Raw genomic sequence first — 15,000 nt, 5'->3', positions numbered from 1 at the left:
ACATCGACCCCACATAGAAGTGGGAAAAGATGTAGACAAAGAAGAAGAAATATATTATTTAACATCGACCCCACATAGAAGTGGGAAAAGATGTAGACAAAGAAGAAGAAGACATATATTATTTAACATCGACCCCACATAGAAGTGGGAAAAGATGTAGACAAAGAAGAAGACATATTATTTAACATCGACCCCACATAGAAGTAGTGGGAAAGGATGTAGACAAAGAAGAAATATATTATTTAACATCGACCCCACATAGAAGTGGGAAAAGATGTAGACAAAGAAGAAGAAGACATATATTATTTAACATCGACCCCACATAGAAGTAGTGGGAAAGGATGTAGACAAAGAAGAAATATATTATTTAACATCGACCCCACATAGAAGTGGGAAAAGATGTAGACAAAGAAGAAGAAGACATATATTATTTAACATCGACCCCACATAGAAGTGGGAAAAGATGTAGACAAAGAAGAAGACATATATTATTTAACATCGACCCCACATAGAAGTGGGAAAAGATGTAGACAAAGAAGAAGACATATATTATTTAACATCGACCCCACATAGAAGTAGTGGGAAAAGATGTAGACAAAGAAGAAATATATTATTTAACATCGACCCCACATAGAAGTGGGAAAAGATGTAGACAAAGAAGACATATATTATTTAACATCGACCCCACATAGAAGTGGGAAAAGATGTAGACAAAGAAGAAGACATATATTATTTAACATCGACCCCACATAGAAGTAGTGGGAAAAGATGTAGACAAAGAAGAAATATATTATTTAACATCGACCCCACATAGAAGTGGGAAAAGATGCAGACAAAGAAGACATATATTATTTAACATCGACCCCACATAGAAGTGGGAAAAGATGTAGACAAAGAAGAAGACATATATTATTTAACATCGACCCCACATAGAAGTGGGAAAAGATGTAGACAAAGAAGAAGACATATATTATTTAACATCGACCCCACATAGAAGTAGTGGGAAAAGATGTAGACAAAGAAGAAATATATTATTTAACATCGACCCCACATAGAAGTGGGAAAAGATGTAGACAAAGAAGAAGACATATATTATTTAACATCGACCCCACATAGAAGTGGGAAAAGATGTAGACAAAGAAGAAGACATATATTATTTAACATCGACCCCACATAGAAGTGGGAAAAGATGTAGACAAAGAAGAAGACATATTATTTAACATCGACCCCACATAGAAGTAGTGGGAAAAGATGTAGACAAAGAAGAAATATATTATTTAACATCGACCCCACATAGAAGTGGGAAAAGATGTAGACAAAGAAGAAGAAATATATTATTTAACATCGACCCCACTTAGAAGTAGTGGGAAAAGATGTAGACAAAGAAGAAATATATTATTTAACATCGACCCCACATAGAAGTGGGAAAAGATGTAGACAAAGAAGAAGAAATATAATATTTAACATCGACCCCACATAGAAGTGGGAAAAGATGTAGACAAAGAAGAAGACATATATTATTTAACATCGACCCCACATAGAAGTGGGGGAAAAGATGTAGACAAAGAAGAAGACATATATTATTTAACATCGACCCCACATAGAAGTGGGAAAAGATGTAGACAAAGAAGAAGACATATTATTTAACATCGACCCCACATAGAAGTAGTGGGAAAAGATGTAGACAAAGAAGAAATATATTATTTAACATCGACCCCACATAGAAGTGGGAAAAGATGTAGACAAAGAAGAAGACATATTATTTAACATCGACCCCACATACAAGTAGTGGGAAAAGATGTAGACAAAGAAGAAATATATTATTCAACATCGACCCCACATAGAAGTGGGAAAAGATGTAGACAAAGAAGAAGACATATATTATTTAACATCGACCCCACATAGAAGTGGGAAAAGATGTAGACAAAGAAGAAGACATATATTATTTAACATTGACCCCACATAGAAGTAGTGGGAAAAGATGTAGACAAAGAAGAAATATATTATTTAACATCGACCCCACATAGAAGTGGGAAAAGATGTAGACAAAGAAGAAGACATATATTATTTAACATCGACCCCACATAGAAGTGGGAAAAGATGTAGACAAAGAAGAAGACATATATTATTTAACATCGACCCCACATAGAAGTAGTGGGAAAAGATGTAGACAAAGAAGAAATATATTATTTAACATCGACCCCACATAGAAGTGGGAAAAGATGTAGACAAAGAAGAAGAAATATATTATTTAACATCGACCCCACATAGAAGTAGTGGGAAAAGATGTAGACAAAGAAGAAATATATTATTTAACATCGACCCCACATAGAAGTGGGAAAAGATGTAGACAAAGAAGAAGAAATATATTATTTAACATCGACCCCACATAGAAGTGGGAAAAGATGTAGACAAAGAAGAAGACATATATTATTTAACATCGACCCCACATAGAAGTGGGGGAAAAGATGTAGGCAAAGAAGAAGACATATATTATTTAACATCGACCCCACATAGAAGTAGTGGGAAAAGATGTAGACAGAGAAGAAATATATTATTTAACATCGACCCCACATAGAAGTGGGAAAAGATGTAGACAAAGAAGAAGAAATATATTATTTAACATCGACCCCACATAGAAGTAGTGGGAAAAGATGTAGACAAAGAAGAAATATATTATTTAACATCGACCCCACATAGAAGTGGGAAAAGATGTAGACAAAGAAGAAGACATATATTATTTAACATCGACCCCACATAGAAGTGGGAAAAGATGTAGACAAAGAAGAAGACATATATTATTTAACATCGACCCCACATAGAAGTGGGAAAAGATGTAGACAAAGAAGAAGACATATTATTTAACATCGACCCCACATAGAAGTAGTGGGAAAAGATGTAGACAAAGAAGAAATATATTATTTAACATCGACCCCACATAGGAGTGGGAAAAGATGTAGACAAAGAAGAAGAAATATATTATTTAACATCGACCCCACATAGAAGTGGGAAAAGATGTAGACAAAGAAGAAGAAATATATTATTTAACATCGACCCCACATAGAAGTAGTGGGAAAAGATGTAGACAAAGAAGAAATATATTATTTAACATCGACCCCACATAGAAGTGGGAAAAGATGTAGACAAAGAAGAAGACATATATTATTTAACATCGACCCCACATAGAAGTGGGAAAAGATGTAGACAAAGAAGAAGACATATATTATTTAACATCGACCCCACATAGAAGTAGTGGGAAAAGATGTAGACAAAGAAGAAATATATTATTTAACATCGACCCCACATAGAAGTGGGAAAAGATGTAGACAAAGAAGAAGAAGACATATATTATTTAACATCGACCCCACATAGAAGTGGGAAAAGATGAGACAAAGAAGAAGACATATATTATTTAACATCGACCCCACATAGAAGTGGGAAAAGATGTAGACAAAGAAGAAGACATATATTATTTAACATCGACCCCACATAGAAGTAGTGGGAAAAGATGTAGACAAAGAAGAAATATATTATTTAACATCGACCCCACATAGAAGTTGGGGAAAAGATGTAGACAAAGAAGAAGACATATATTATTTAACATCGACCCCACATAGAAGTGGGGGAAAAGATGTAGACAAAGAAGAAGACATATATTATTTAACATCGACCCCACATAGAAGTGGGGGAAAAGATGTAGACAAAGAAGAAGACATATATTATTTAACATCGACCCCACATAGAAGTGGGGGAAAAGATGTAGACAAAGAAGAAGACATATATTATTTAACATCGACCCCACATAGAAGTGGGGGAAAAGATGTAGACAAAGACGAAGACATATATTATTTAACATCGACCCCACATAGAAGTGGGGGAAAAGATGTAGACAAAGAAGAAGACATATATTATTTAACATCGACCCCACATAGAAGTGGGGGAAAAGATGTAGACAAAGACGAAGACATATATTATTTAACATCGACCCCACATAGAAGTGGGGGAAAAGATGTAGACAAAGACGAAGACATATATTATTTAACATCGACCCCACATAGAAGTGGGGGAAAAGATGTAGACAAAGAAGAAGACATATTATTTAACATATATAAATACGTGTGGCACGAATACACAAAACCTGATGAATGGGAGTTAGGAGTGTTGGTGAAAATGGTAAAAAAAAAAAAAAGGAGACCTGACTGTTTGAAAAAATTACGGAGGCATAACACTTACGTCAGTTATTATGAAGATATATATTATGCTTATTCCAAAGAGACTGGAGAGAAAGATTGATGAAAAGCCGAGAGATGAACAAGCAGGATTTAGAAAAGGTAGAAGTTGCACTGACCGAATTTTCCTTTTGAGACATGTACAGCAAAGCGTAAAATATAGATATCCACTTTTGAAGGCATTTGTGAACATTGAAAAAACCTTTGATAGTGTGCACCAGCCAATATTTGTTCAGCGTCCTGCTTTATTGTTGAATCCCTGTTAAATATGTGAATTTGATTCTGTTCATGAGCATAGCGAGTGCAAAGTTAATGTTAATAGAGTCTTATTAAATAAATCTCCAGTAAACAGCGAAGTATTCTAACGAAACACGTTGTCACTTAAGTTGTTTATCCTCCTCATGGATTTTGCAATGCATAGAACAGTTGGGGATGGTGGAGTAGGATTGGAGTGGATTGGATGTAGGAAATTAGTAGACATAGAGTATGCTGATGATGCTGTCCTTGTTAGCAAAACACCACAGGATTTGCAATGCTTGCTTACCAGAATGCGTGAAATATCACACGAACTCGGCTCAAGAGGAATACAGTAGAAGAAAGATGATGAGAAGAGTATGTAATGACAGATGAAATGTCATTGGAAGGAGAAAGGATTATTGAGGTAGAATCACATAAGTATTTAGGAACTATGATCAATACAGGGTCTTTGGAGTTAGAGTTTAGTGAAAGTTTGAATAAAACAAATCAGACAATGGCTAGGTTAAGTAAAATTTGAAAATCAAATCACCTGAAATTACATATAAAAATCAGACAACATATCAGTTTAGTGAGATCAGTGTTACTCAATGGACATGAGTCATGGTATGACAATTAAATAAATTCCAATAGATTTAGTAGATTTGAGAACAAAGCATACAGAAGGATATTGGGAGTTAAACGGCAAGACAGGATTGAAAATTAAACTATAAGAGAGATTACTCGAGTGCCATATGTGGATGAGATCATGGTAAGGGATAGATGAGATGGTTTGGTCATGCTCTTCGCATCCCCAAGAGAGATTCGTTCACCAAACGTTCAGCTGGGCTCCACAAGGCACTAGAAGAGTTGGAAGACCCAGGCCTATATGGTTGAGGACTATAAAGTGCGATATAGGAGATGATGAATGGAGAAGTATTGAATTAAAAGCTTAAGATACAGACGACTGCCAAAAAATAGCAGATTCCCTTTGCGTCAATAGACGTAGGAGATATATATGTGCATGTATGTGAGTTGTTATTTGGTTAAATTCACACACACACATACGCATATATATATATATATATATATATATATATATATATATATATATATATTATATATATATATATATATATATATATATATATATATATATATATATATATAATTCGCAAATGCGCACACAAACGCAATAGCTCTCTCTCTCTCTCTCTCTCTCTCTCTCTCTCTCTCTCTCTCTCTCTCTCTCTCTCTCTCTCTCTCTCTCTCTCTTCTTCGTTCAACTGTCGTTATTCCTCATTTCAGCAAAGATCGATATTAATTACATTCCTTTTCAATCTTTATTCACCGGGTAATATTTTAGGTTAATAGATAAAATCATTATTTTGCGTAAAAAAACAGAGACAGAGAGAATAAAGATAAGTAATGGTGATTATGGCCATCTCTTAGTCCCCTTCTTGAAATGACATGTCAGGTCATTAGAGGCCATATCATTGATGGCGAAGGAGGTGAAGGAGTTGATGATTACGATGGAGCCGATAGGTTGATAATGCGTTTACCAACACAGCCCTGACTCCTTCCAGATGAACTGCCAAATAAGTAACGTATTCTTCCTCAGTGATTTTCCCTGTCGTACAAAGTAACGTTCCTACCTGGTGCTTCACTGGTAACGTCCCTGCCTGGTGCCTTACTGGTAACGTTCCTGCCTGGTGCTTCACTGGTAACGTCCCTGCCTGGTGCTTTACTGGTAAGGTTCCTGCCTGGTGCCTTACTGGTAACGTCCCTGCCTGGTGCTTCACTGGTAACGTCCCTGCCTGGTGCTTTACTGGTAAGGTTCCTGCCTGGTGCCTTACTGGTAACGTCCCTGCCTGGTGCTTTACTGGTAAGGTTCCTGCCTGGTGCCTTACTGGTAAGGTCCCTGCCTGGTGCTTCACTGGTAACGTCCCTGCCTGGTGCTTTACTGGTAAGGTTCCTGCCTGGTGCCTTACTGGTAACGTCCCTGCCTGGTGCTTCACTGGTAACGTCCCTGCCTGGTGCTTTACTGGTAAGGTTCCTGCCTGGTGCTTTACTGGTAACGTCCCTGCCTGGTGCCTTACAGATAACGTCCCTGCCTGGTGCCTAACTGACAAGGTTCCTTTCTGGTGCTTTACTGGTAAGGTTCCTGCCTGGTGCCTTACTGGTAACGTTCATGCCTGGTGCCTTACTGGTAAGGTCCCTGCCTGGTGTCTTACTGGTAACGTCTCTGCCTGGTGTCTTGCTGGTAACAACCCTACCTAATGCTTTACTGGTAACGTCCCTGCTCACTGGTAACGTTCCTGCCTGGTGCTTTACTGGTAAGGCTCCTGCCTGGTGTCTCACTCGTAACGTCCCTGCCTGGTGCTTTACTGGTAACGTCCCTGCCTGGTGCTTCACTGGTAAGGTTCCTGTCTGGTGCTTCACTGGTAAGGTTCCTGTCTGGTGCTTCACTGGTAACGTCCCTGCCTGGTGCTTCACTGGTAAGGTTCCTGCCTGGATCTTCACTGGTAATGTCCCTGCCTGGTGCTTCACTGGTCAGGTTCCTGTCTGGTGCTTCACTGGTAACGTCCCTGCCTGGTGCTTCACTGGTAAGGTTCCTGTCTGGTCCTTCACTGGTAAGGTTCCTGTCTGGTGCTTCACTGGTAACGTCCCTGCCTGGTGCTTCACTGGTAAGGTTCCTGTCTGGTCCTTCACTGGTAACGTCCCTGCCTGGTGCTTCACTGGTAAGGTTCCTGTCTGGTGCTTCACTGGTAAGGTTCCTGTCTGGTGCTTCACTGGTAACGTCCCTGACTGGTGCTTCACTGGTAAGGTTCCTGTCTGGTGCTTCACTGGTAAGGTTCCTGTCTGGTGCTTCACTGGTAACGTCCCTGCCTGGTGCTTCACTGGTAAGGTTCCTGTCTGGTCCTTCACTGGTAACGTCCCTGCCTGGTGCTTCACTGGTAACGTCCATGCCTGGTGCTTCACTGGTAAAGTCCCTGCCTGGTGCTTCACTGGTAACGTCCCTGCCTGGTGCTTCACTGGTAAGGTTCCTGTCTGGTGCTTCACTGGTAACGTCCCTGCCTGGTGCTTCACTGGTAAGGTTCCTGTCTGGTCCTTCACTGGTAACGTCCCTGCCTGGTGCTTCACTGGTAACGTTCATGCCTGGTGCTTCACTGGTAAAGTCCCTGCCTGGTGCTTCACTGGTAACGTCCCTGACTGGTGCTTCACTGGTAACGTCCATGCCTGGTGCTTTACTGGTAAAGTCCCTGCCTGGTGCCTTACTGGTAACGTCCCTGACTGGTGCTTCACTGGTAACGTCCCTGCCTGGTGCCTTACATGTAAGGTTCTTGTCTGGTGCTTCACTGGTAAGGTTCATGTCTGGTGCTTCACTGGTAAGGTCCATGCCTGGTGCCTCACTGGTAAGGGCCTGTCTGGTGCTTCACTGGTAAGGTCCATGCCTGGTGCCTCACTGGTAAGGTTCCTGTCTGGTGCTTCACTGGTAAGGTCCATGCCTGGTGCCTCACTGGTAAGGTTCCTGTCTGGTGCTTCACTGGTAAGGTCCATGCCTGGTGCCTCACTGGTAAGGTTCCTGTCTGGGGCTTCACTGGCAAGGCCCATGCCTGGTGCCTCACTGGTAAGGTTCCTGTCTGGTGCTTCACTGGTAAGGTCCATGCCTGGTGCCTCAATGGTAAGGTTCCTGCCTGGTGCTTCACTGGTAACGTCCCTGTCTGGTGCTTCACTGGTAAAGTCCCTGCCTGGTGCTTCACTGGTAACGTCCCTGCCTGGTGCTTCACTGGTAAGGTTCCTGTCTGGTGCTTCACTGGTAACGTCCCTGCCTGGTGCTTCACTGGTAAGGTTCCTGTCTGGTGCTTCACTGGTAAGGTTCCTGTCTGGTGCCTCACTGGTAAGGTTCCTGTCTGGTGCTTCACTGGTAAGGTCCATGCCTGGTGCCTCACTGGTAAGGTTCCTGTCTGGTGCTTCACTGGTAAGGTCCATGCCTGGTGCCTCACTGGTAAGGTTCCTGTCTGGTGCTTCACTGGTAAGGTCCATGCCTGGTGCCTCACTGGTAAGGTTCCTGTCTGGTGCTTCACCGGTAAGGTCCATGCCTGGTGCCTCACTGGTAAGGTTCCTGTCTGGGGCTTCACTGGCAAGGCCCATGCCTGGTGCCTCACTGGTAAGGTTCCTGTCTGGTGCTTCACTGGTAAGGTCCATGCCTGGTGCCTCAATGGTAAGGTTCCTGCCTGGTGCTTCACTGGTAACGTCCCTGTCTGGTGCTTCACTGGTAAAGTCCCTGCCTGGTGCTTCACTGGTAACGTCCCTGCCTGGTGCTTCACTGGTAAGGTTCCTGTCTGGTGCTTCACTGGTAACGTCCCTGCCTGGTGCTTCACTGGTAAGGTTCCTGTCTGGTGCTTCACTGGTAACATCCCTGCCTGGTGCTTCACTGGTAAGGTTCCTGTCTGGTGCTTCACTGGTAACGTCCCTGCCTGGTGCTTCACTGGTAAGGTTCCTGTCTGGTGCTTCACTGGTAATGTACATGCCTGGTCCTTTACTGGTAAAGTCCCTGCCTGGTGCCTTACTGGTAACGTCCCTGACTGGTGCCTTACTGGTAACGTCCCTGCCTGGTGCCTTACTGGTAAGGTTCCTGCCTGGTGTATAACTGGTAACGTCCCTGCCTGGTGCTTCACTGGTAAGGTTCCTGTCTGGTGCTTCACTGGTAACGTACATGCCTGGTCCTTTACTGGTAAAGTCCCTGCCTGGTGCCTTACTGGTAACGTCCCTTCCTGGTGCCTTACTGGTAACGTCCCTTCCTGGTGCCTTACTGGTAACGTCCCTACCAGGTGATCGCTAAGCTGGGGTTCGAGTCCCACTTAAAATCGTTAGTTCCTTTGGTCGCTGCAACCTTACCATCCTTGTGAGCTAAGGATGGGGAGTTTGGGCGAGTCATCAGCATCCACTGCCTAACCCTCCCCGATCCAAGCTTGTGTGGAGAGGGGGCTTCGGCGATGACCATCTATAAAGTCCGTCTCTAGGGCATTGTCCTGCTTGCTAGGGCAATGTCACTGTCCCTTGCCTCTACCATTCACGAGCGGCAATTAGAGTTGGAATAGAGTTCTCTTGCTTGGGGGTACACTCGGGTACGCTGTTCTGTCTTGTTTCTCTTCCTCTTGTTTTTTATTTATTAATTTTTTATTTTTTATGTGAATGGTCTAATTTAATGTTGTGACTGTTCTCGATATGTCTTATTTAGATTGTTTATTCTTCTCTTGTAGTTTATTCATTTCCTTGTTTCCTTTCCTCGCTGGGCTATTTTTCCCTGTTGGAGTACTTGGGCTTAAAGCATCTTGCTTTTCCAACTAGGGTTGTAGCTTAGTTTGTAATAATAATAATAATAATAATAATAATAATAATAATAATAATAATCCTTATGACTATATAGGTCCTGTCTGGCATTTCTCCAAGAAAATTTTGATTTTGCCTCTGATGAGGACTTTTCTGCTTTCCTGTTTATTTTCGTCAATTTCTCAGGGTATCGATTCTCCCATAATCTTTATATTTTTCGAAATATTTATTATATTTAATATATCAGCACATATTCAATCACATGTTCTGCACACAGTATTTTCCCCCCCGGGTCTGAACTGACTATTTTGAAAACAGTTTTGGAATAAAGTCTCAATTTTTGACAAATGTTTCCCTTTTATACACTCAAGTAAAAATACCTTCGCTTAAAAAAGTATATTTCAAGTCTCAATTCTTACCTGGACAAATGTTTCCCTTTTATACACTCAAGAAAAAATATCTTCGCTTAGAAAAAGTATATTTTAAATCTCAATTCTTACCAGGACAAATGTTTCCCTCTTATACACTCAAGAAAACATATCTTCGCTTGGAAAAAGTATATTTTAAATCTCAATTCTTACCAGGACAAATGTTTCCCTCTTATACACTCAAGAAAAAATATCTTCCCTTAGAAAAAGTATATTTTAAATCTCAATTCTTACCAGGACAAATGTTTCCCTCTTATACACTCAAGAAAAAATATCTTCGCTTAGAAAAAGTATGTTCTAAATCTCAATTCTTACCAGGACAAATGTTTCCCTCTTATACACTCAAGAAAAAATATCTTCCCTTGGAAAAAGTATATTTTAAATCTCAATTCTTACCAGGACAAATGTTTCCCTCTTATACACTCAAGAAAAAATATCTTCGCTTAGAAAAAGTATGTTCTAAATCTCAATTCTTACCAGGACAAATGTTTCCCTCTTATACACTCAAGAAAAAATATCTTCCCTTAGAAAAAGTATATTTTAAATCTCAATTCTTACCAGGACAAATGTTTCCCTCTTATACACTCAAGAAAAAATATCTTCCCTTAGAAAAAGTATATTTTAAATCTCAATTCTTACCAGGACAAATGTTTCCCTCTTATACACTCAAGAAAAAATATCTTCGCTTAGAAAAAGTATGTTCTAAATCTCAATTCTTACCAGGACAAATGTTTCCCTCTTATACACTCAAGAAAAAATATCTTCCCTTAGAAAAAGTATATTTTAAATCTCAATTCTTACCAGGACAAATGTTTCCCTTTTATACACTCAAGAAAAAATATCTTCCCTTAGAAAAAGTATATTTTAAATCTCAATTCTTACCAGGACAAATGTTTCCCTTTTATACACTCAAGAAAAAATATCTTCGCTTAGAAAAAGTATATTTTAAATCTCAATTCTTACCAGGACAAATGTTTCCCTTTTATACACTCAAGAAAAAATATCTTCCCTTAGAAAAAGTATATTTTAAATCTCAATTCTTACCAGGACAAATGTTTCCCTTTTATACACTCAAGAAAAAATATCTTCCCTTAGAAAAAGTATATTTTAAATCTCAATTCTTACCAGGACAAATGTTTCCCTCTTATACACTCAAGAAAAAATATCTTCCCTTAGAAAAAGTATATTTTAAATCTCAATTCTTACCAGGACAAATGTTTCCCTTTTATACACTCAAGAAAAAATATCTTCGCTTAGAAAAAGTATATTTTAAATCTCAATTCTTACCAGGACAAATGTTTCCCTCTTATACACTCAAGAAAAAATATCTTCGCTTAGAAAAAGTATATTTTAAATCTCAATTCTTACCAGGACAAATGTTTCCCTCTTATACACTCAAGAAAAAATATCTTCCCTTAGAAAAAGTATATTTTAAATCTCAATTCTTACCAGGACAAATGTTTCCCTCTTATACACTCAAGAAAAAATATCTTCCCTTAGAAAAAGTATATTTTAAATCTCAATTCTTACCAGGACAAATGTTTCCCTCTTATACACTCAAGAAAACATATCTTCGCTTAGAAAAAGTATATTTTAAATCTCAATTCTTACCAGGACAAATGTTTCCCTCTTATACACTCAAGAAAAAATATCTTCCCTTAGAAAAAGTATATTTTAAATCTCAATTCTTACCAGGACAAATGTTTCCCTTTTATACACTCAAGAAAAAATATCTTCCCTTAGAAAAAGTATATTTTAAATCTCAATTCTTACCAGGACAAATGTTTCCCTCTTATACACTCAAGAAAAAATATCTTCGCTTAGAAAAAGTATATTTTAAATCTCAATTCTTACCAGGACAAATGTTTCCCTCTTATACACTCAAGAAAAAATATCTTCCCTTAGAAAAAGTATATTTTAAATCTCAATTCTTACCAGGACAAATGTTTCCCTTTTATACACTCAAGAAAAAATATCTTCCCTTAGAAAAAGTATGTTCTAAATCTCAATTCTTACCAGGACAAATGTTTCCCTCTTATACACTCAAGAAAACATATCTTCGCTTGGAAAAATTATATTTTAAATCTCAATTCTTACCAGGACAAATGTTTCCCTCTTATACACTCAAGAAAAAATATCTTCGCTTAGAAAAAGTATGTTCTAAATCTCAATTCTTACCAGGACAAATGTTTCCCTCTTATACACTCAAGAAAAAATATCTTCCCTTAGAAAAAGTATATTTTAAATCTCAATTCTTACCAGGACAAATGTTTCCCTTTTATACACTCAAGAAAAAATATCTTCCCTTAGAAAAAGTATATTTTAAATCTCAATTCTTACCAGGACAAATGTTTCCCTCTTATACACTCAAGAAAAAATATCTTCCCTTAGAAAAAGTATATTTTAAATCTCAATTCTTACCAGGACAAATGTTTCCCTCTTATACACTCAAGAAAAAATATCTTCCCTTAGAAAAAGTATATTTTAAATCTCAATTCTTACCAGGACAAATGTTTCCCTCTTATACACTCAAGAAAACATATCTTCGCTTGGAAAAAGTATATTTTAAATCTCAATTCTTACCAGGACAAATGTTTCCCTCTTATACACTCAAGAAAAAATATCTTCGCTTAGAAAAAGTATGTTCTAAATCTCAATTCTTACCAGGACAAATGTTTCCCTCTTATACACTCAAGAAAAAATATCTTCCCTTAGAAAAAGTATATTTTAAATCTCAATTCTTACCAGGACAAATGTTTCCCTTTTATACACTCAAGAAAAAATATCTTCCCTTAGAAAAAGTATATTTTAAATCTCAATTCTTACCAGGACAAATGTTTCCCTTTTATACACTCAAGAAAAAATATCTTCCCTTAGAAAAAGTATATTTTAAATCTCAATTCTTACCAGGACAAATGTTTCCCTCTTATACACTCAAGAAAAAATATCTTCCCTTAGAAAAAGTATATTTTAAATCTCAATTCTTACCAGGACAAATGTTTCCCTCTTATACACTCAAGAAAAAATATCTTCCCTTAGAAAAAGTATATTTTAAATCTCAATTCTTACCAGGACAAATGTTTCCCTCTTATACACTCAAGAAAAAATATCTTCCCTTAGAAAAAGTATATTTTAAATCTCAATTCTTACCAGGACAAATGTTTCCCTCTTATACACTCAAGAAAAAATATCTTCGCTTAGAAAAAGTATGTTCTAAATCTCAATTCTTACCAGGACAAATGTTTCCCTCTTATACACTCAAGAAAAAATATCTTCCCTTAGAAAAAGTATATTTTAAATCTCAATTCTTACCAGGACAAATGTTTCCCTCTTATACACTCAAGAAAAAATATCTTCGCTTAGAAAAAGTATGTTCTAAATCTCAATTCTTACCAGGACAAATGTTTCCCTCTTATACACTCAAGAAAAAATATCTTCCCTTAGAAAAAGTATATTTTAAATCTCAATTCTTACCAGGACAAATGTTTCCCTTTTATACACTCAAGAAAAAATATCTTCCCTTAGAAAAAGTATATTTTAAATCTCAATTCTTACCAGGACAAATGTTTCCCTCTTATACACTCAAGAAAAAATATCTTCCCTTAGAAAAAGTATATTTTAAATCTCAATTCTTACCAGGACAAATGTTTCCCTCTTATACACTCAAGAAAAAATATCTTCCCTTAGAAAAAGTATATTTTAAATCTCAATTCTTACCAGGACAAATGTTTCCCTTTTATACACTCAAGAAAAAATATCTTCGCTTAGAAAAAGTATGTTCTAAATCTCAATTCTTACCAGGACAAATGTTTCCCTCTTATACACTCAAGAAAACATATCTTCGCTTGGAAAAAGTATATTTTAAATCTCAATTCTTACCAGGACAAATGTTTCCCTCTTATACACTCAAGAAAAAATATCTTCCCTTAGAAAAAGTATATTTCAAATCTCAATTCTTACCAGGACAAATGTTTCCCTTTTATACACTCAAGAAAAAATATCTTCCCTTAGAAAAAGTATATTTTAAATCTCAATTCTTACCAGGACAAATGTTTCCCTCTTATACACTCAAGAAAACATATCTTCGCTTGGAAAAAGTATATTTTAAATCTCAATTCTTACCAGGACAAATGTTTCCCTCTTATACACTCAAGAAAACATATCTTCGCTTGGAAAAAGTATGTTCTAAATCTCAATTCTTACCAGGACAAATGTTTCCCTCTTATACACTCAAGAAAACATATCTTCGCTTGGAAAAAGTATATTTTAAATCTCAATTCTTACCAGGACAAATGTTTCCCTCTTATACACTCAAGAAAAAATATCTTCCCTTAGAAAAAGTATATTTTAAATCTCAATTCTTACCAGGACAAATGTTTCCCTTTTATACACTCAAGAAAAAATATCTTCCCTTAGAAAAAGTATATTTTAAATCTCAATTCTTACCAGGACAAATGTTTCCCTCTTATACACTCAAGAAAACATATCTTCGCTTGGAAAAAGTATATTTTAAATCTCAATTCTTACCAGGACAAATGTTTCCCTCTTATACACTCAAGAAAACATATCTTCGCTTGGAAAAAGTATGTTCTAAATCTCAATTCTTACCAGGACAAATGTTTCCCTCTTATACACTCAAGAAAACATATCTTCGCTTGGAAAAAGTATATTTTAAATCTCAATTCTTACCAGGACAAATGTTTCCCTCTTATACACTCAAGAAAAAATATCTTCCCTTAGAAAAAGTATATTTTAAATCTCAATTCTTACCA

The 15,000-nt window shown here is 37.5% G+C and overlaps 2 protein-coding genes across 11 annotated transcripts in view; both read right to left on the bottom strand.

Moving 5' to 3' along the window:
- LOC137627696 (regulator of G-protein signaling 9) overlaps positions 1–15,000 on the bottom strand; it is a 415,360-nt gene that overhangs the window by 378,584 nt on the left and 21,776 nt on the right. The gene's annotated exons all lie outside the window — the stretch shown is intronic.
- Positions 7,833–8,672, bottom strand: LOC137627240 (uncharacterized). The gene has a single exon (XM_068358320.1). It carries the CDS (start codon positions 8,670–8,672, stop codon positions 7,833–7,835), a length of 840 nt encoding a protein of 279 aa, XP_068214421.1.

Source organism: Palaemon carinicauda, chromosome 35 (assembly GCF_036898095.1).
Source record: "Palaemon carinicauda isolate YSFRI2023 chromosome 35, ASM3689809v2, whole genome shotgun sequence".
Lineage (NCBI taxonomy): Eukaryota > Metazoa > Arthropoda > Malacostraca > Decapoda > Palaemonidae > Palaemon > Palaemon carinicauda.
The sequence above is the reverse complement of the archived record's forward strand: the minus strand, read 5'-3'. Positions and strand labels throughout refer to the sequence as shown.

Excerpts from the sequence above, each read along its gene's own strand:
- LOC137627240 (XM_068358320.1), bottom strand. The coding sequence starts at position 8,672 with ATGGACCTTACCAGTGAAGCACCAGACAGGAACCTTACCAGTGAGGCA.